Raw genomic sequence first — 20,748 nt, 5'->3', positions numbered from 1 at the left:
CTAGATGATGCTGATGCTGATGATTTTCTAACTGAGGAAATATATTAACATCATTGAACAGTACACTTAAAATAGATCAATTTTGTAATATTATGATGTATGCTTAAAAAATAAGAATCTCTAGGGAGCAAGAAGAATATTTAGACGCACTTATTTACATGTCAGGTAATGACTTCGATTATGTTGAATAATTTATCTTTTGAATAATATAATTTGAAAAAATTTAAAGGGAACTTAAAAATGGATAAGATCAGTGTGTATACACTCTGTACACCAGACTCCCCAAATGTCATATAGTTAAAAATTTTTTAAAAATCAACTAGGAATAAACAAAATAATAATAACAACAATAATAATAAAACACTGTTAACACCTGGAAATAACCAATCACAGACTTGGAAGCTGTTTGCAACTTATAAAACTGATAAAAAAGTCAAACCAGTTATAAAAGGCAGATACTCTGCTCTGGAAATGGGTAAGGAACATAAGCAGATCATTACCAAAGAGGAAAAACTCAATGGATAGTAAACATTAAAGAAATTATTCAGGAATGACATTAAAAAAATGGCAGAATAGGAAGCCCAGGTCTCATTCTCCCACAGAGATATCAGCTTAAAAATAGTATGTGGTAATGTTTTGAACAACTAATAATAAAATAAATAAATAAAAGCAAAATGTGTACTGGAAAAAAAAAATAGTATGTGGCCAAAACAGCCATCTTGAGAACTTAGAAAGTTAAGAAGTCAACAAGCTGCAGACAAATTCCAAGTCAAGAACATCCACATTGAAATGGGTAAGAAAAACCTTGTCGTATCCACAGTGATAACCACTTCCCCCGCTGGCACACATGATCAGGACTTAAGGAAAAGCCCAGGTTACAACTCCTCTCTGAAAGGAACTAGAGGATTGGAACACGCATCCGACATTTCAGCTCTTCAGGGAACTGTCCACAGAGCTGGTTTCTGTTTCAGCTGACTCAGAGCACCACTGGGGAGCCAGCATGCTGTGGATACCTTGGGGCCACAGCGGACAAAGAAAGCTCAGTGATTTGTTGTAGCACCAAAGAACTAACCATGCTGCTTCTGGAGGCTGGACCAGCTCAGTAAGATGGGCAGAAAGTGACCAGCTATGGCCTCTCCCTTGGGAGAAAAAGAAGAGTGGAATGTGCATCTAACATTCTGGCTCTTCTGGGGGCTGCCCAAAGGACTGTTTTCTTTCTTGTCTGACTTGTAGCATTGACTGGAAACTGGAATACTTTGGATGCTTGGGGATCATGAAAAGCTCAGCTGCTTGTTGCAGTGCCAGTGAAACTGCAGTACTACCTGTGTACACCAGAGGGAGCAAAAGATTATAAGCTCTTGAAAAATAAAAAGTGAAGCTCTATAATTTGTAAATTAAATGCACAAATATAAAGGAGACACCTTCTTGGAAAAGGTTAGAGGGATCCCCTGAAACTCTAGTTGGGCTGATTGGTGGAGGTCTTCCCTTGTGCGAATCCAGTCTGGAAAGACTGAGAGAGGTGGTGGTTATCTTTTTTTTTTTCCCAGAAAACCACAAGCCCATAAAAATAACAAGACACACAAAGAAAAAGGGAATTGCAGCCTAACCAAATGATTAAACCTCCTAAAACAGCCCCAAAGGAATGGAGATCTGTGAATTACCTGACAAAGAATTCAAATAATTATCTTTAAGAGTCTCAAGTGTACTGTAAGAGAACATTGATAGACAACTAAACAAAATCAGGAAAACAGTATGTGAAATAAAATGAGAACATCAACAAAGAGAAATTATAAAAAATAATCAAACAAATCTCAGTACTGAATTTGTATTCTAAACAATAAGATACTTAAACTGAAAAACTCACTAGAAGGATTCAATAGCACGCTTGATTTAGCAGAAGAAAGAAAACACAAAAACAAACCATTTGAAATTATCAAGTCAGAGGAACAAAGAGAAGAATGAAGGATGGTGACTGAAATCCAAGGGACTTAAGCAACAACATCAAGTAGAACAATGTGTAAGTATAGGAGCCCCAGGAGAAGGAGTGGATGGAGCACATACATGAAGAAACACGGCAGAATTTCCCCATCTCAGGAAGGTATCGGACATCCTGATTCAAGAAGCTCAAAGGACTTCAAATGGGATGAATCCAAAGAAACTGACATCAAGATGTCTATAATCAAACTATCAGAAGTTAAATCTTAAAAGCAACATGGAAAACTGACTCCTCTTGTACAGGGGAGCTTCCATAAGGCTACCAGTAGAGTTCTCAGCAGAAATATCACAGCCAGAGAGTGTGGAATAAAGGAGAAATAAGGAATAAATAAAGGAGAAATAAGACCTTCTCAAATAATCAGAACCAAGGGAGTTTATCACCTCCACACCTACCTCGCAAGAATTGCTAAACAGGGTTCTTCATGTTGAAATCAAAGGATATTAAACAGCAAAATAAAAGCATACAAAGATATAAAGCTTTCTGGTACAGGTGAATTGAATATATAGATAAATGCCAAATCCTATAGTACTATAATAATATTGGTACATGAATTGCTTTTAATACTGGCCCAGAACTTAAAGGATAAAGGCATAAAATAACAAAAATTATGTGACTATTAAAACTATTATTTGTGACATTGATAACAACTGGGGAGGAGATGTAAATGAGTAGAATTTTGTATGTGATTAAAGTTATTAATTTGTAATATGTTATTAACACTCTTAAGGTGCTTTTTGTAAACTGCATAGTAACAGCAAAGATAATACCTGCCAAAGGTTCACAGAGGAAAGTGAGAGAGCAGTCAAAGCAGGAGACATAGGTAAAGCAGCAGCAGAACAAAATCATAACTAGACGAGGAAGATAGTCGGCACACTTACTGTAAATGAATATGAACTAAACTCCTTGTTCAAAAGCAAAAGTGTCTCTAAATAGATGGTAAAATTATACCCAACTACATGATGTGTACAAGGGGCTCACTTTAGATATCAGAGCACACACAGACTGAAAGTAAAAGGGTGGAAAAAGGTGTAACATGGAAATAGTAACCCAGAGAGCACTGGAGTAGCCCTACTGACATCAGGCGACTGTCCTAAGAGACAAGGAGGAAGTTGTATGACGATAAAATTGTCAGTTCACCAGGAGGATACAGCAATTATAATTATACGTGAACTTAACAGCAGAGCACCCGAATGTGTGAGGCAAACACTGATAGAAGTGATGGAAGAGCCTGGTGTGGTGGCACACTCCTGTCATCCCAGTGGCTCAGGACGCTGAGACAGGAGGATTGCAAGTTCAAAGCAGCCTCAGCAACTTAGGGAGACCCTAAGCAACCTGACAAGAGCTTGTCTCAATATAAAAAATAAAAAGGGCTGGGGATGTGGCTAAGTGATTAATCCCAAAGACCCCTCCCTCAAAAAGAAAGAAAGAAATTGATGGGAGAAATAGTAACAATTATAGTAGGAGATTTCAGTATCCCACTTCCAATGATAGATCATTAGTCAGGCTGAAGATCAATAAAAAAAAAAAAAAAAACAACAGAATTTAAGCAATGCAGAAGGTCAATTGGAATTAGTGAACATACACAGAACACTCCACCCAGGAATAGCACAACTCAAGGACCTTTGGAACATTCTCCAAGATAGGCCACATGTTAGCCCACAAAACAAGTCATAAATTTAAGAAGATGGATGTTATATTAGGCTTCTTTTCTAATCACCATGAAGCAAATATAGAAATCAATAGCAAAAGGAAAACTGGAAGACTCACACATATATGTGTGTGTTAACCAGTGGGTCAAAGAAATCACAAAGAACTTAGAAAATATCTTTGAGACCACTGTCTCTAAATAAGGAAGTAAGTAAGTAAATAAAAGGCCTAGGTATGTTGTTCAGTGGTAGAGTACCCCATTCAATATCCTGTGATGGAAAAAAAAATCATAAGAGACTACTGTAAGCAATTATTTTCCAACAGATTGGAAAACCCAGAACAAATGGATTATTTTCTAGAAACATACAATCCACAGACTGAGCCATGAAGAAATAAAAAACCTGAATGAAATCTGAATAGCTGGGCCTGCTGGCACCTATAACCCCACCTACTCAGGAAGCTGAGGCAGGAAGATCACAAGTTCCAGGCCAACCTCAGCAATTTAAAGAGACCCTGTCTCAGAATAAAAATGGTCTGGGAATATAGCTCAGTGGTACAGCACCCCTGTATTCAATCTTCAGTGCCCCCCCAAATCTGAACAGACTTATAACCATTTAAAGAGGCAGAATCAGTTATTCAGAATTTCTGAACAAAGAAAATTCAAGACCCGATGGCTTATCCTGATCATTTAAATAAGAATTCTACTAAACATTCAAAGAAGAATTAATAGTTGTCCTTCTCAGACTTTCAACAAACTGAAGAAGAAGGAATACTTTCCAACTAGATTCATGGGCAAGCATTACCCTGACACCAAAATCAAGCTGAGCTGCTTAAAGAAAATAGATTAACGTCCATGGTGAGTCTTGCTACAGAAATTCTTGGCAAAATTCTAAAAACTGAAGTCAACAGCACATGAAAAGGATTATGCATGACTGAGTGGAGTTCACTGCTGGAATGCAGGGTGGCCACCTACAGGGGCCCATCCATGAATCACATCAAGAAGATGGCGGAGAGGAACCACAGGAACATCTCTGTTAATGCAGAAAAAGCGTTTGACAGACTTCAACACCCATTCATGATAAAACACTCGATGAACTGGGAATAGAAAGTAATTATCTCAACATAATGAAGGTATTTTTTACTTCATACTCAGTGGAGAAAAACTGAGTTTTCCCTCTGAGGTCAGGAATAAGGCAGAGTTGTCTCCATCCTTTTTTCCTGTGGTCAGTATAGGTACTAGAAGTACTTAAAAGGCTCCTATAAACTGAGGTAGTATTGGGGCTACCAGACGCAGCAGACCACGGGCAGCCCTCTGTGGATTCAGGATGCGGCCCTCGCAGCTCCTCCTTTGGCCTACAGCTTGCCAGGGCCTGGACACAGTCGCAGGGTGCAGCTTCCTTCAGGCCGGTTGCCCTGGGCATTCCAGCTACCTTGTGGCCAGAGCAGCTCTCCAGCGAGTGCCACACAGAATCCAGGGCACCTGCCTCCCCCAGTGTCATGTCACAGCCTCCATCCTGGCTGCCACAGGCCACAGGAGTACACGGGCCACTGGCAGTGCTCACAGGGACCCTAAGGTCCTCCTCCCAGACAGTTTGTTGCAAAGAACAAGAGAGAATTTAAACATTCTGTCATTAAATTGTTGATTTTACTTGGTGGCAAGTGAAACTCTTATTTAAAATGCAATGACAAGACCATTTATCAGGCCTCTAAAAATAATGCAAAAAAAAAAATTAAATTGACTCCCAGATTTTTTGTTCCTTTGATGGTCTGTGTGTCTGAAGTTATGAGATCAATTTCTATATTTTCTAAAGGCTTTTTGGATCTTTTGAAATGGACTTCAAATATTCAAGTAGCAAAAAGTAAAAAAATAAAATTAAAAAAACATATGTATATACACACATACATATATACATACACCCACCCCTTGAGGAGGGGGGCACAGAAAGACAGCACGGCATTGTTGATAATGTTTAAATTTGGGGGATATTTGGCTGCTTGTACCTTTATGCTAGTGAAAGGAAAAACATGATAACTCTCCACTGCACAAATGGACAGGAATGCCCCAGAGTTAAGCATAGTAGCCTGCCCGCTGGTGGACTCTGACGTAGCCTTTTTGACTTGTAAATATTAAAAATGTACCAATAGCTTCAGATATGTGAGAGAAAGTTATGGAGTATCCTCACCTCTGTCCTAACTAGTAATGAGGACAATCGCAGTGGCTCCCCATGCTTGGCAGCTGTCTTTTAGGTGTCATCACAGTGCCATTTTGCCACCTGATGTCATGAAGTCAGTTTCTCCTGGAGACACAAGAATGAGCTTGGCTGACTTCACAGTTCAATAGAGAACTGTGGACTCGAGGCTGAGTCCGTCACAGACTTTTAGGGGTGCAAGTTCTTTTATGGATGGCAACAGAACTTCCTCGTTTTAGCTCTTAAAAATAAGACTTTAAAAGCTCATCAAAGCACTCACAAAGAATGGGCATCGAGTTGCTTTTAAATTTCAGGCTTTTGATACATGAAAAAGAACTCCAAGAAGACCTTGCATTTCCCTGAAAACTGTGTATAGCCTCAGCACGTTTAGAAAAGTACTTGGAAAAAATGTATCTTGTTGAATTCTAAAATTCTTTGAGATAAAGAAAAAGACATGGAGGAAATCCAAGATAGCAGGCCAGAGGTAGGCAGCATTCAGTGTCGCTCCGTGACCTGGGACCCAAGTAGTGAGAGTACACCATGCCCATACTGGGCTCCAGGCCTCAGTGTCAGAGTAGGACTCCCAATTACTCGCCCACACAGGACTACTAGTTACCCCAACAGGACCATCAGCTTCAGTACTTTCGGCCACCCACCTGAGCAGAAATTACGGACACTGCTCCCGTGCAGGACACCCGGAAGCTTCCCACAAGCAGGTATTCCAGCCGCCACTCCTGTGTAGACCCCCATCTACCAACGTGGGGCTCCCCAGTCGCCTCCATCTTAGGACTCTGCGGCAGTGGAGATAGTTCACTACACACAGTGGCCTTCCTGCACCCGAGAACCTCACACAAGCTCTGAAGTCAGCCAACAGCCACACGCTGCATGCCATAGAGCTCATCTCTGAACTCATTGTCCAACGCCATCTCCCAACTTCCCCCACCCAACCTGACACCCCATGGCTGAAAGCAGGAGCCTCCATCTTGGGTCACCTTCATCACCATCTTCAGTGGGTACATTGCTCAGGTTGGAACTCTGGATGGCCAGGTACCCCATTTCTAACTTCCCCTCTCCCCAGCAGCTGCTACCCCAGCATAGTGACACCCTGGTTATCTTCACCATCCTGACAGCAGAGATACCAGCTAACAACAGATGACCCCACCTATTGGATGAGAAGAGAAGCAGGAAAGATACTGATCTCCAACCAAAACAATCCCTGTTTCTTCCTTCAAGATTTTTTTTTCTCTCTCCCTTTCTATTCTCCCACCCTCATATCCCCAATATATGTGAAACCAACTACTTTGCATGAATTAGAATTTTGAGAACTGGGACGTCTGAATAATATATTACAGCTGTGTTGTATATTCTTTTTTCTTTTTTCCCCCACCAACTTCTATTATTCTAACCTTTTTTCTTTTCTTAATATATATATATGTGTTTTTGTTTTATGAACTCTGTGTATACCAAATAACTTCCTCTCCCTCTCCTTCTCCTAATCTTCCTCTTTAGATATCTCTTTCACACTTCCTAAGATATAATAACTCTATATCCTCACTTCCTGCCTCCTCGGCATATCATTGTGCTCCTCACCCCGGGTCCACTGCCAGAAACTGTAAACCCTTTTACAAACCTACTGAGTATATTGTAGATAATAATTTAATTCACTGTTTCTGTACATTGTGACCACACTGTAAACATCTTAATAGCAAATATTTGTTTTTATGGTGTATATTGTTTATATTGGGATCTGTTAACATTGTCCTTCACCCCAGAGGAGGAGTATTGGATCCCTAGAGGCACTATAACTCTATAAGGTAAAAACGGTAATGCCTAGGATCCACAGTGCTAGAAGGGAAGACACACAAGTACTATGAAAAGACAAGGGAAAAAAGTGCCCCAACCAAATCAGGATACCACATTATCAGAATCCATGGTAAGCACAGGAGAAGAAATGACAGAGAAGGAGTTCAGGATGTATATAATTCAAATGTTCTGTGAATTAAAGGATGATATAAGAGAGAAAATACAGGCAACAAATCATCAATTTGACAAAGAGCTACATAAACAAACACAATAAGCAAAAAATTACTTCAGTAGGGAGATATACGTTGTAAAAAAAAAAAAAAGAAATCCTTTGAATGAAAGAAACAGTAAGCCAAATTAAAAGTTCAATTGAAAACATCCCCAACAGAAGACAGGACCTCAGACAATGAAGACAAATATATAATCTTGAAAAGAATGTAGACCACACAGTGAAAATGGTAAGAAACCATGAGCAGAACAATCACGAAATATGGGATAACATTAAAAGACCAAATTTAAGAGTTATTGGGATAGAGGAAGGCATAGAGTTCTAAACCAAAGGAATGAGCAATCTAGTCAATGAAATAATATCAGAAAATTTTCCAAACATGAAGAATGAATTGGAAAACAAAATTCAGGAGGCTTACAGGATGCCAAATGTACAAAGTCACAGATCCACACCAAGGCACATTATAATGAAAATGCCTAAAATAGAGAATAAGTACAGAATATTAAAATCCACGAGAGAAAGGACTCATTACATATAGGGGGAAACCAATTAGATTATATGCAGATTTTTCAACCCAGACCCTGAAAGCTAGAAGATCCTGGAACAACATATATCAAGCTCGGAAAAAAAAAAAAAATGGCTACCAACCAAGAATCTTATATCCAGCAAAATGAAGCTTTAGACTTGATGATAAAATTAAAATCTTCCATGATAAAGAAAAGTTTAAAAAATTTACAACTCAAAAACCTGCACTATAGAACATCCTCTGCAAAATATTCCATGAAGAGGAATTGAAAAATGACAACGAAAATCAGCAAAGGGAGATATTACACGAAATGAAAAACTAATCAAAAGAGAAACCAAATCAAGTTAAATAACAAAAATTAACAAAAATGGCTGTGAATACAAATCATGTCTCAATAATAAACCTGAATGTTAACAGCCTAAACTCACTAATCAAAAGACATATACTGGAAGATTGAATTAAAAAAAATAAAAAGACCGAACAATATGCTACCTCCAAGAGACTCATCTCATAGGAAAAAACATCCACAGACTCAAGGTGAAAGGTTGGGAAAAGTCATACTACTCACATGAACTGCAGAAGTAAGCAGGGCTCTCCATCCTCATATCAAATAAAGCAGACTTCAAGCCAGAGTTAATCAAAAGGGATAAAGGAGGATATTTCATACTGCTTAAGGGAACCATACATCAACATGAAGTAACACGAATAAATTTATATGCCCCAAACAATGGAGCATATAAGTGTCCATCAAACAAACCTCTCAAGTTCAAGAGTCAAATAGACCACGAAACAATAATGCTGGGTGACTTTAACACATCTCTTTCACTGGATAGATCACCCAAACAAAAGCTGAACAAAGAAACTATAGAACTCAATAATATAATTAATAACTTACACTTACCTGATATATAGAATATTTCATCCTTCAATGAACAAATATACTTTCTTCTCAGCAGCATATAATCCTTCTCTAAAATAGATCATATACTATGCCACAAAGCAACTCTTAGCAAATATAAAAAAGTAGAGACATTACCCTGCATTCTATCAGATCATAATGGAGTGAAATTAGAAATAAATGATAAAATAAGAAATAAAAGGTGCTCCAACACCTGGAGACTAAATAATATGCTACTGAATGAACAATGGGTTGCAAAAGACATCAAGGAGGAGATGAAAAAATTCTTAGAGGTGAATGTGAACATAGATACAGTGTATCAAAATCTCTGGGACACTATGAAGGCCGTACTAAGAGGAAAGTTCATTGCATGGAGTTCATTCCTTAAAAGAAGAAAAAGTCAACAAATAAATGACTTAACACTACATCTCAAAGCTCTAGAAAAAAAAGAACAAATCAACACCAAAAGCAGTAGAAGACAGGAAATAATTAAAATCAGAGCTGAAGTCAATGAAATTGAAACAAAAGAAACAATAGAAAAAATTGACAAAACAAAAAATTGGTTCTTTGAAAACATAAATAAAATGACAAACCCTTAGCCATGCTAATGAAGAGAAGGACAGAGAAAACTCAAGTTACTAACGTATGTGATGAAAAAGGAAATATTACAACAGACACTACAGAAAGGCAGAAGATAATTAGAAATTATTTTGAAAACCTGTACTCCAGTAAAATAGAAAATATTGAAGGCATTGACAAATTTCTAGAGTCATGTGATTTGCCCAAATTGAATCAGGATGATATACACAATTTAAACAGATCAATTTCAAGAGATGAAATGGAAGATGCCATCAAAAGTCTACCAACCAAGTAAAGCCCAAGACCAGATGGATACCCAGCCAAGTTCTACAATACCTTTAAAGAAGAACTAATATCAATACTCTTCAATTTATTTCAGGAAATAGTAAAAGACGGAGAACTTCTAAACTCATTCTATGAGGCCAATATCACCTTGATTCCAAAACCAGGCAAAGACACATCAAAGAAAGAAAACTTCAGACCCATATCTCTAATGAACACAGATGCAAAAATTCTCAATAAAATACTGGCAAATCAAATACAAAAACATATCAAAAAGATAGTGCACCATGATCAAGTGGAGTTCATCCCAGGGTTGCAAATTTGGTTCAACATATGGAAATCAATAAATGCAATTCATCACATCAATAGACTTAAAGATAAGAATCTTATGATCATCTCAATAAATGCAGAAAAAGCATTTGACAAAATACAGCACCCCTTTATGTTCAAAACATTGAAAAACTAGGAATAACAGCAACATATCTCAACATTGTAAAAGCTATCTAGGCTAAGCCCTAGGCCAATATCATTCTAAATGGAGAAAAATTGAAAGCATTCCCTCTAAAAACTAGACCAAGACAGGGATGCCCTCTTTCACCACTTATATTTAATGTAGTTCTTGAAACACTGGCCAGAGCAATTAGACAGATGAAAGAAATTAAAGGGGTACAGATAGGAAAAGAAGAACTCAAATTAGCACTATTTGCCAACCATATGATTCAGTACCTAGAAGACCCAAAAATTTCACCAGAAAACTTCTAGAACTCGTAAATGAATTCAGCAAAATAGCAGGATACAAAATCAACACTCATAAATCAAAGGCATTTCTGTATATCAGTGACAAATCCTCTGAAAAAGAAATGAGGAAAACTACCCCATTTACAGAAGCCCCCCCAAAATTTTTCTAAATACTTGGGAATCAATCTAACAAAAGAGGAGAAAGACCTCTACAACAAAAACTACAGAACCCTAAAGAAAGAAATTAAAGAAGATTTTTAGAAGATGGAAAGATCTCCTTTATTCTTGGATAGGCAGAATTAATATTGTCAAAATGACCGTACTCCCAAAAGCACTATACAGATTTAATGCAATTCCAATCAAAATCCCAATGGCATACCTCATAGAAATAGAAAAAGCAGTCATGAAATTCATCTGCAAAAATAAGAGACCCAGAATAGCTAAAGCAGTCAGCAGGAAGAGTGAAACAGGTGGTATCACTATACCAGATCTTAAACCATACTACAGAGCAATAGTAACAAAAACAGCATGGTTTTGGCACCAAAATAGACAAGTAGACCATTGGTACAGAATAGAGGACACAGAGACTAACCCACATAATAATAGTTATATTAATTAGACAAAGGCACCTAAAGCATAACTTTGAGAAAAGATAGCCTCTTCAACAAATGGTGCTGGGAAAACTGGGAATCCATGTGCAACAAAATGAAATTAAACCCCTATCTCTCACCAGGCACAAATCTCAACTCAAAGTAGATCCAGAACCTATGAATTAAACTAGAGACCTTGGGTCTAATAGAAGTAAAAGTAGGCCCAAATCTCTGTCATATCGAATTAGGCCCCAATTTCCTTAATAAGACTCTTGTAGTGTAAGAATTAAAATCAAGAATTAATAAGTGGGATGGATTCAAACTAAAAGTTTCTTCTCAGCAAAAGAAACAATCAGTAAGGTGAATAGAGAGCCTACATCTTGGTAACAAATCTTTACCACTTGCACATAAGATAGAACACTAATCTCTAGGGTATATAAAGAACTCAAAAAGCTAAGCCCCAAAAAACAAATAACCCAATCAATAAATGGGCCATGGAAATGAACAGACACATCTCAGAAGGTGATGTACCATCAACCAACAAATATATGAAAAAATGTTCAACATCTTTAGCAATTAGAGAAATGCCAATCAAAACTACTCTAAGATTTCATCTCACTCCAGTCAGAATGCAGCTATTAAGAATACAAACAACAATAAGTGTTGGTGGGGATGTGGGGGAAAAGGCATGCTTATACACTGCTGGTTGGACTGCAAATTGGTGCAGCCAATCTGGAAAGCAGTATGGAGATTCCTTGGAAAATTGGGAATGCAACCACCTTTTGACCTAGCTATCCCTCTTCTCAGTCTATACCCAAAGGACTTAAAAACAGCATACTACAGGGACACAGCCACATCAATGTTTATTGCAGCACAATTCACAGTAGCAAAACTGTGGAACCAACCTAAGTGTCCTTCAGTAGATGAATGGATGAAGAAAATGTGGTATATATACCCAACAGAATATTACTCAGCAATAAAAGAGAATAAAATCATGGCATTTGCAGGTAAATGGATGGAGTTGGAGAATACGTGAAGTTAGCTAAATGAAGTTAGCCAATCCCAAAAAAAACAAATGCTGAATGTCTTCTCTGATAAAAGGAGGCTGATTCATAGGGTAAATTCATGTTGGGAGATGTTCTGCTAGCACAGACTCAGCCTGGTCTTAGTAAATCCAGTTAGGAATTCTGATTACATCACAGATTTGCATTCACTGGGAATAACCTAATCACCATTTCCCCCGTGCTGCTGTTGGCTGACAGAGGTGCCAGCACAGACCTCCTTCCCTGGACCTAGCTTCATGCCAAGGAATTTGTCCATGTGCTTCTGAAAAGCAGGCGTCTTCAACAAAGAGATAATTATGAGGCGCAGTCTGGCACCGATGGACACTTTTCAGCCATCACGAACGTATCAGCCAGCAGTGCCTAGCCCACTCTCCTAGTGGTGGTTAGGGGAGTTTGGACCTGGAACAGGTGCTTGCTATTTCCAAAAAACCAATAACTGGTTGGTGGCTGGTATAGAAGCCCACATTTCTCTCTCTGCAGTTTGATCCCCACGACAGGAACCAGTTGTTCAGTTGAGGAACCCATTGAAGAGTTTGGCAGTTGATCCTGTCACCCTGACAGCCTCTCAGAAGTGCATCTGGAGTTGGGTCTGATTCTGGTGTTCACCCAAATCAGGTGAACAAGTTCACAGGCCACAGTTCATGGGCTATGTGTAAGAATACCCAGCCTCCTGGTTCCTGGCATGCTTGGAATAACCGTGACGGTCCCACTTCTGTTTTGTGCCATCTCTTGGTGCACATGTCCCAAATATGGAGCTTTGTGGGAACAAGCTACCGCAGAGTGTAAGACCAGGCAGTTCCTCGTGATTTGTTGGACTCATATTTGGTTAAATTTACGTGGCGCAATTGATTTATCATCGATGCTCTCAGTTTCCTTTTACTGGGTAGATCAGAACAATATCCTGTTAACTAGTAAGATGTTTTGATTTTTTGCCTTTAGTATGTTTACATGCAAGTACTCAGATTCTTCATTTGAACACACCTGAGAAATTGTTCCATTGATTTGACTGATAAAATGAAAAGCACAAATAACTTAACTCTTTAGAGACCAATATAACCAAATAAATAGTGGGAAGAGCTCAGAAAGATATAAATAAAGGGAAAAAGTACTCCAGAGACGGGGGAAATATTAAGCAATCTAAGCCTGATTACAGATGATTAGGTTTTCATACACTGCTTTGCTCTTTTGGGGATAAGAACATGAGGTGGGAATTAGCTCCTTTATTACAAATTGTCTCTTTTCATTTTCATATTTTACCTGGTAACCTTGTATTTTAGTTTTTAAACATTTAATTGTGAGATACTTTGACATACAGAAAATCTGTGTTGTACCCATTGTCCAAATCTTACAATGCGAACATTTTAGTAATAAGTATAATTGATATTTTTAAGAAAATAAAATGTTTCAATTAAAGTCAAAGTGTCTTTGCCCCATCTTCTTTTTTCTTCCCGTTCCCAGGATTAGACATGCCTCAGAAGTGGGTGGAGACTCCTCCGGCCATGTTGGGGACACTTAGATGTGTTGTATGGGGTATCTCAAGGCTTTACAAGAGTAACGTCACCTTGTGCTTATCTTTCTGCAGCTTGCTTTCTTCATTCGTTATTATTTTTTGAGATTTTTGTATTTGAGTCATATAGGTCTGGTTCACCCATTTAACTGCCATGTGGCAGTCTGGTCTACACAGAACCGTCAGCTTTCTGTGTATTCATTTCAGTACAGATACACAGCAAAGTGGAATTGGCCCTGTACAAACAGTTGATGACTGATCAGCAGAGGTGGCAGGCCGGGCCGATTATGCTCCACATTGGCTGTGTGTGTCTGCCTGTGTCCCCAGTGGCAGCATCCTGGGTTCTTTTCTCTGTGTCATCTGGTGGCTGTCCCACTGAGGTGAGCCTTTGCATGGAACACGTGAGGAGTGAGGGTTGGAAGTGTTACCCGGAGATGAGGGAGCGAGATGCCTCTGTTTTCCATAATTTCCAAGAACTGTTTGACAGATGATTTAGTTGCATCTCTAAATTTGATAAGAGTAAAAACTTAGTTATAAAAGAGAACGAAAGTTACAGGGTACAGTGACGCATACCTGTAATCCCAGTGACTCGGGAAGCTGAGGCAGAAGGATAACCAATTTCAAAGACAGCCTGGGCAACTTAGCAAGACCCTGTCTCAAAAACAAAATGGGCTGGGATGTAGCTTAGTGGAGCACCCCTGTGTAGGTGAGAGGGACCTGCAGCTCTGAGGGTCAGCGGTGCTGTCTGCTGTTTCATCTATGCCTGTGAGGTGCACTGTCCAATCCTGGATCCGCTGGCCTCACGTACCCTGCGAGCACTTGAAAGGTGCCAAGTACCTTGGAGGCACTGGATGTTTTGTTTTATTTAATTTCAATTCAGATTGCCACACATGATGGCCAGTGCGTGGAGGGCGTGCCAGGGAAGACTGCCAAGGCCGGGTTGAATCTAGACCTCCCAGCAGCGAGGGCGCTGGCTGTGCTCACAGACAGGCTGAGCAGCGGGCCTTGCTCAGCATTCAGAGCAGCTTTAGACATGGGGAAGAGTGGAAGGAGGTGGAGCCCATGGAACAGAAGGAGGCCCGTCACAGGAAGCAGTGTGGCCCGCAAGAGACTTCACTTGTTCACCAAGGGGACAGGCCGCTGCAAGGCCTGGAGCAGACGGTCACGTGGTCTGAAGTTTTGGAGAGCTGCTGGAACCTTCTAATGATAAGCAGTGGGAGGAAGGGCAGAAGCAGGGAGACAGGAGACAGCTGCATAGCCAGGCACAGGTGGTTATCTGGCCAGGACCAGGATGGAGGGAGGGTTCAGGGCCAGTCCATGGAGGCAGCGTTGGGAAGGACACTTGGAACAGGAACTCAGGGTCCCCCTGGAGCCTGGTGAGCTGGAGGGGACCATAGATGTGGTCCCAGGTAAAGTCTTGGTGACACTGAAACAGGATGGCAGCCCAAGGGCTCCTTCCTGGAGTCCTGATTATGAGGTCTTCCCTGTTAGGCCAGCACAGGGGCCTGCCATCCATCTCTTCACATCAGGATTTTAGACCTTTTTAATATTTGTGGCTCTCAGATTTGGGTATTTCCTATTCTACTTCTTCCACAGGATGGCTCCTGAGCGTTTGATGTCCCTGTCACGCATCTGTGTCCCTCTTGTTACTCTGCCTGATTGTCAACCCCTGGTGGAGGCCCTGCTCACCTACCATGGCCAAGGGCCTCAGGAGGTCCTCTGGCCCGAGCTCTTTGAAGCCATCAACGAGGCCTTTTTGCTGTAAGTAATGTCCATTTAGCCTTCTGTCCATTCCATTTTTCCTTTACTTAGAATGCTTCCATGCATTGGGGATGTTAGACAACAGCATTGTGCAAGCATTTTGATCTCAGAACTCTTTTTACACTCCTAAAAATTATTGATGATCCCATAGAGCCTTTTAAAATATGGGTTCTATCTATGGATCAATCTATCAGTCAATCTATTTATCTATATCATATTTGAAATTAACATTTTAAAAATATTTTCTAGTCTGTAGTAGGTGGTAGAGCACTTGCCTAGCATGCGGGTACAAGGCCCTGCATTTGATCCCAGGTTCCACAAAAGGAACACAAAAACTTAATTAAAAAAAATAATGAATTGACTGTGTTAACATAAATGCCATATTTTTATGAAAAAGCATGATATTTTCCAAATCAAAAGTTGTTTGGCAGAAATGGCAGTCTTCACATTTTTGTAACAACTAGTTTATTACGTCTACATCTGGTGGGACATGTTGTCCTCGGTGAAGTATTTAAAGAAAATTCAGCCTCACACAGGTTTGTGGTGGGAAAGGCGGGAACACTGTAATAGCCATCTCCGGTGGTTTTGTGAATATTTTGCTTTGATGCTTCACCAAAACTTGAAAAATGGTCATTTTTTAAGAGATTGGTGGCCGTGTGGACTCTGAAGTTATACAGTGAGCCTTTCGTGTGCCGTTAAATGAAAACCCACTGGTGTGTTGCACAGGGTTCATTTGGAAAGTCTTGATTCATTGACTGGTTACGCAGATCCTCCAAACAGAAATAATTCATCGTGCAGCATGAAAACTTAAAATCATTACTGCCACCGCCAGTGTCATCAGAAATGCCTTTGCATGTTGGAAAGCTGCCAAGCTCATGTTGGTCTTCACAGATTTTCCAAAATCCTAATTTCTGCTCAAAAGCTCCAACGTATCATGAGCCACAGATTTTTGTCATTTGTTTTCCTTAAGGTGATCCAGTCACTTTGCTAGTTTTTGTGAAAGTATGTGCCAAAGACCCAAGTGTGAGTGGGTCATCGTCTGCTGGTCGTTCTTCTGTATGTTTCCATGAAGGGGGAAAAGCCCGCTGCAGACCGTGTGGGTGCCTCTGCCGTCAGCCATGCCTGGGTCACGAGCAGAAGAGCCTTTGTGAGCTTTCCTTTTGTCAGGACTTTGACAAGTGCTCTCAAGGGTGACAGTCTAAAAGGTCAGCTCTGCCCAGGAGGGTGGGGCGCTGAGGAATGCAGGGGGCACTCCCAGTGTCACCAGTCACCACTGCTGCTTCTGTCCCATCAGAGCAGACCAGTCGCTGTGAGCCATATGGGAGGGCCAGCCAGGTGTGAGGCAGGCCACAGTTCTGTCGGCGGGAAGTTCATGGCTCACATCTAGCACATACTTTGGGATCATTTGGTTTCACCTTTTTTTTTTTTTTTCTTTTTAAATTTCTTGTAGTTGTAGATGGGCAGAACTCCTTTATTTTATTTATTTTTATGTGGTGCTGAGGATCGAACCCAGTGCCTCACACATGCTAGGCAAGCGCTCTGCCACTGAGCCACAGCCCCAGCCCATTTGGTTCCCTTTTATTTAGACTCGGTTGAAATCCATGAAGGCTTCTGTTGCATAAGATCCAGAAAGGTGAATTACAGACTCCACTTCCTCCCGTGTTGGCTTTTATCTATGGTCTAGCCACTTTCTGGAGTAGAGGCCTCCACCCTGGGAATCACAGGACCCTCCCATGTGTTGTGTTCCCTCTTTCTGGTGAAAGAGCTGGGAACAAGAAAGCAAAGATTAACCCTCCTTTCTAAAGCCAGAAATCCATTCTTAAACTTAAGAAGATACAATTTAAATAAGTTTAGTTTTTAAGTAGAATATTGGTGAATTCCAAAATAATCTGAACTATTATGAAGTCTAGAGCTGCAGTTGGGCACAGTGGTGCACACCTCTAAGCTGAGGCAGGAAAAATGCGAGTTCAAGACCAGCCTCTGCAATTTAGCAAGGCCCCAAGCAAGTTAGCGAGACCCTGTCTCAAAAAATGCAAAGGGCTCAGTGTTAAGTGCCCTTGAGTTAGATCCCTAATAGCAAAAAAAAAAAAAAAAAAAAAAAAGTTACTGCTGAAAAAACTAACTAAATAAACTTGTTTTTTGTTATCTTTCCATGTACACACAAAGGAAAATATCAGGTTTTTAAAATAGTGATTTTTTTTTTTTTTTTTTGGCTAATATATCAGGTATAACCAAAGATAGCAAAAGCAAGGAGAGGAAAAGAGAAACCATGTTAATCTCTGAAAATACATGAACTTGGCCCACTGAGTGTTAGAGACCTAGTGCCATCAGGTGTCATGCAGCCTCCGCATGACACGCGGGCACTCTTCTGAGCATGAGAGGAAACAATTAATGCCATGGAACATTTTTAAGAAAATGGTTCGGACCTAACAGAGCCCTGAATGGGTCTCAGTTCCCCCTCTTCCCCACCGGGGTTCTGTGGACTCTACTTTGAGAATCACAGCATGTGGGAAGTTGCTTTCTCTGCAGTGATTTCCAACAGTGTTCCTCTCTTCTCAATTCCATCTTGGTGTAGTAATTTCCAGATTCTATGCAGTCTCAGAAAATGAAATTCAAGTTGTTCATTTTTTAAGAATTCAAGGTGCAGAGCTGTGATTCCTTATTATTCAAAGAAATTTTCTTCACTGTACTTATTTGGGTTACAGTATGTAATTCAATCCTCGTATACAGGAGTATTGATGTAGCTTTAAAATGATATTTGCTACTTATGACGAGCATTAGATTTTGTTAAAAGTATAGTTTTTAAAATACTTTGTTTATATTTTTTATTTATTTTTTGTTATTTAAATACTTTAAAAGAGAAATTGGAGAACTGTTATCTCCATAGACCCTTCCATTCAGTGCATATCTAAAAACATAGTCATTACACCTCAAAATTGACACTAGTTCTTATCATTTCACATATAGTTAGGAATTAAAGTCCCCTAAGTATCTCACAACTTGTCTTAGAGTTTAGGGCTTCAGGGGATCTGGTTGACAGTGCTTTCAACCTGTGGTCTGGCATTGTGATTTGTGTTGTAGGGCCAGCTCCCCACTCTCCAGGACGAAGCGCCATCCTCCTGAGTGGGCTACAGGACACAAGCACCCTCTGCCCCAGGCTCAGGATGCACCTTTGGTCATGTGCTAGGTCTGAATGCAGGGGTTTATCTTGTCTTCCTTTGTGGCTCTTTGTCTGCTGGGTATTCATGCCCCAGTACCATTTTGTTTAAGTGGTAGAGTCTAATGTGTTTACTGTGAATTAAGGCTAGTTCCTTCTTGGCTCTCCTCTGGTTTTAGTTTAGTGAATTTTCAATTTATCTATGTGTATGTGTGTACATATTATTGCTTATTTTATCTTAGTAAACTTTGGGAAGCAGTTTGGCCTCAGGAAAGACCCCTAATGTTATTTAGGAATGAGTCCTGTTAGGAGCACAGATGAATTTTGGGAGACCTGGCATCCCTGTGAGGTTGAGGCTTTCTGTCCCCTAACCAAGAGCATGTGTCTGTCTTCTCGTTGCTGAGTTTTACTTCTGCCATCTTAGAGCGATGGCTGATGTATTTTTCATGCCTGAGTTTTAGACATCTCTTACTCTCTAGGTTTTGTGGAATTTTTGTTTTGAACCGTTTGATGTTATAAGTAGGTCTTCTCCATCTTCAGATGGATTTTTATTGTACCTTTGCATTTAGAAAATGAACAAGTTCAAAACTGTGTTGTTCTTACAGTTAGTTCAGAGGAAGTCATTCCCAGGAGAGGGTTTAAATTTTCACATGTAACTCTTAAAAATTAGAATACACATTTTAATCCCAGCAGCTCAGGAGGCTGTTGCAGAAGGATCACAAGTTCAAAGCCAGCCTCAGCAACTTAGTGAGGCCCTTAGCAACTCAGCAAAACCCTGTCTCTAGATAAAATATAAAAGGGCTGGGGATGTGGCTCAGAGGTTAAGCACCCCTGGGTTCAATCCTCAGTACCAAAAGAAAAAAAGAATGTACATTTTAAATTCATTTCCTATGAAAGGTTATATCCAGGACTTCATTAAAGTAAGATTTAGAAAGGAAATAGATTTTGTCATTTGTTGTTTTAAAATAAACTAACCAGGTGTGCTCGCACACCCCAGCAATCTCAGCTACTTGGGAAGCTGAGTCAGGAGAACTGAGAGGTCCAGCCCAGCCTGGGAAACTTAGTGAGACCCTGGTCAAAATAAAAGGGCTGGAGATATGGTTCACTGGTAGAGAGAGCATCCCCGCATTCAATTTCCAGTATTGTGAAAAAATAAAATAAAATAAAAACTAATTTTCATGGTTAAAGAATGAAACACGTCCTTTTTTCTACCTACTTAGCCCTCTGTCAAAATACACCCAGTCTGAATTTCCCGAGGAGTCTGACCTCTCTATGTTGAGGTGAGAGATTAAGTGACAGTTTATACAGTGCCCCAAATGTCGCCCTCTGCACCACTTAACGGAGTCCACCCCTGGAGCTCTAACGGTCCTCCCCACCCACTTGATTCCTCACCCTCGCAGCAGTTCTGCAGGACATCTGTCTTGACGCACAACCCTGCCTGTCCCTGGCAGCCCCGCTCCTGACTCACAGGCTGCCTCTCTCAGAAGGCCGCGGCCTTCTCAGCCTCAACACACAGTCCTCTTTCTCAGCAAAGTTGGGTTAAGGAGGACAAGAGTGAAATAGCCCTTGGCATCCTCTGTGGAACCCCAGAAAGCTGGTCCAGAAGTGCCCAGCGAGGAGGAGAGCCGGGCAGCGGCTCTGCGCTGCTGTCCTGTGATAGCCCACCCTCCCTCCACAGCTAATAAAATGTATTTGGTTTGGAAAAACATCATGTCTGCTAATCCGCAGGCACAGACTGTCCAGAAATGCTTGCTGGGTGGCCTTCAGCTGTCCAGTTCCTAC

General features: G+C 40.3%; 1 protein-coding gene across 11 annotated transcripts in view; it reads left to right on the top strand.

The window, feature by feature from the left end:
* Fancc (FA complementation group C) overlaps positions 1-20,748 on the top strand; it is a 179,258-nt gene that overhangs the window by 124,931 nt on the left and 33,579 nt on the right. For all 11 annotated transcript variants that reach the window (XM_071602510.1, XM_027955833.2, XM_071602511.1 and 8 more), the window contains one exon: positions 15,645-15,809. In XM_071602510.1, the coding sequence (XP_071458611.1) occupies positions 15,645-15,809 (165 nt within the window). The remainder of the gene's footprint in view (positions 1-15,644; positions 15,810-20,748) is intronic.

The sequence above is a fragment of the Marmota flaviventris genome, chromosome 16, assembly GCF_047511675.1.
Source record: "Marmota flaviventris isolate mMarFla1 chromosome 16, mMarFla1.hap1, whole genome shotgun sequence".
NCBI lineage: Eukaryota > Metazoa > Chordata > Mammalia > Rodentia > Sciuridae > Marmota > Marmota flaviventris.
This window is presented reverse-complemented; position numbering and strand designations above follow the sequence as displayed.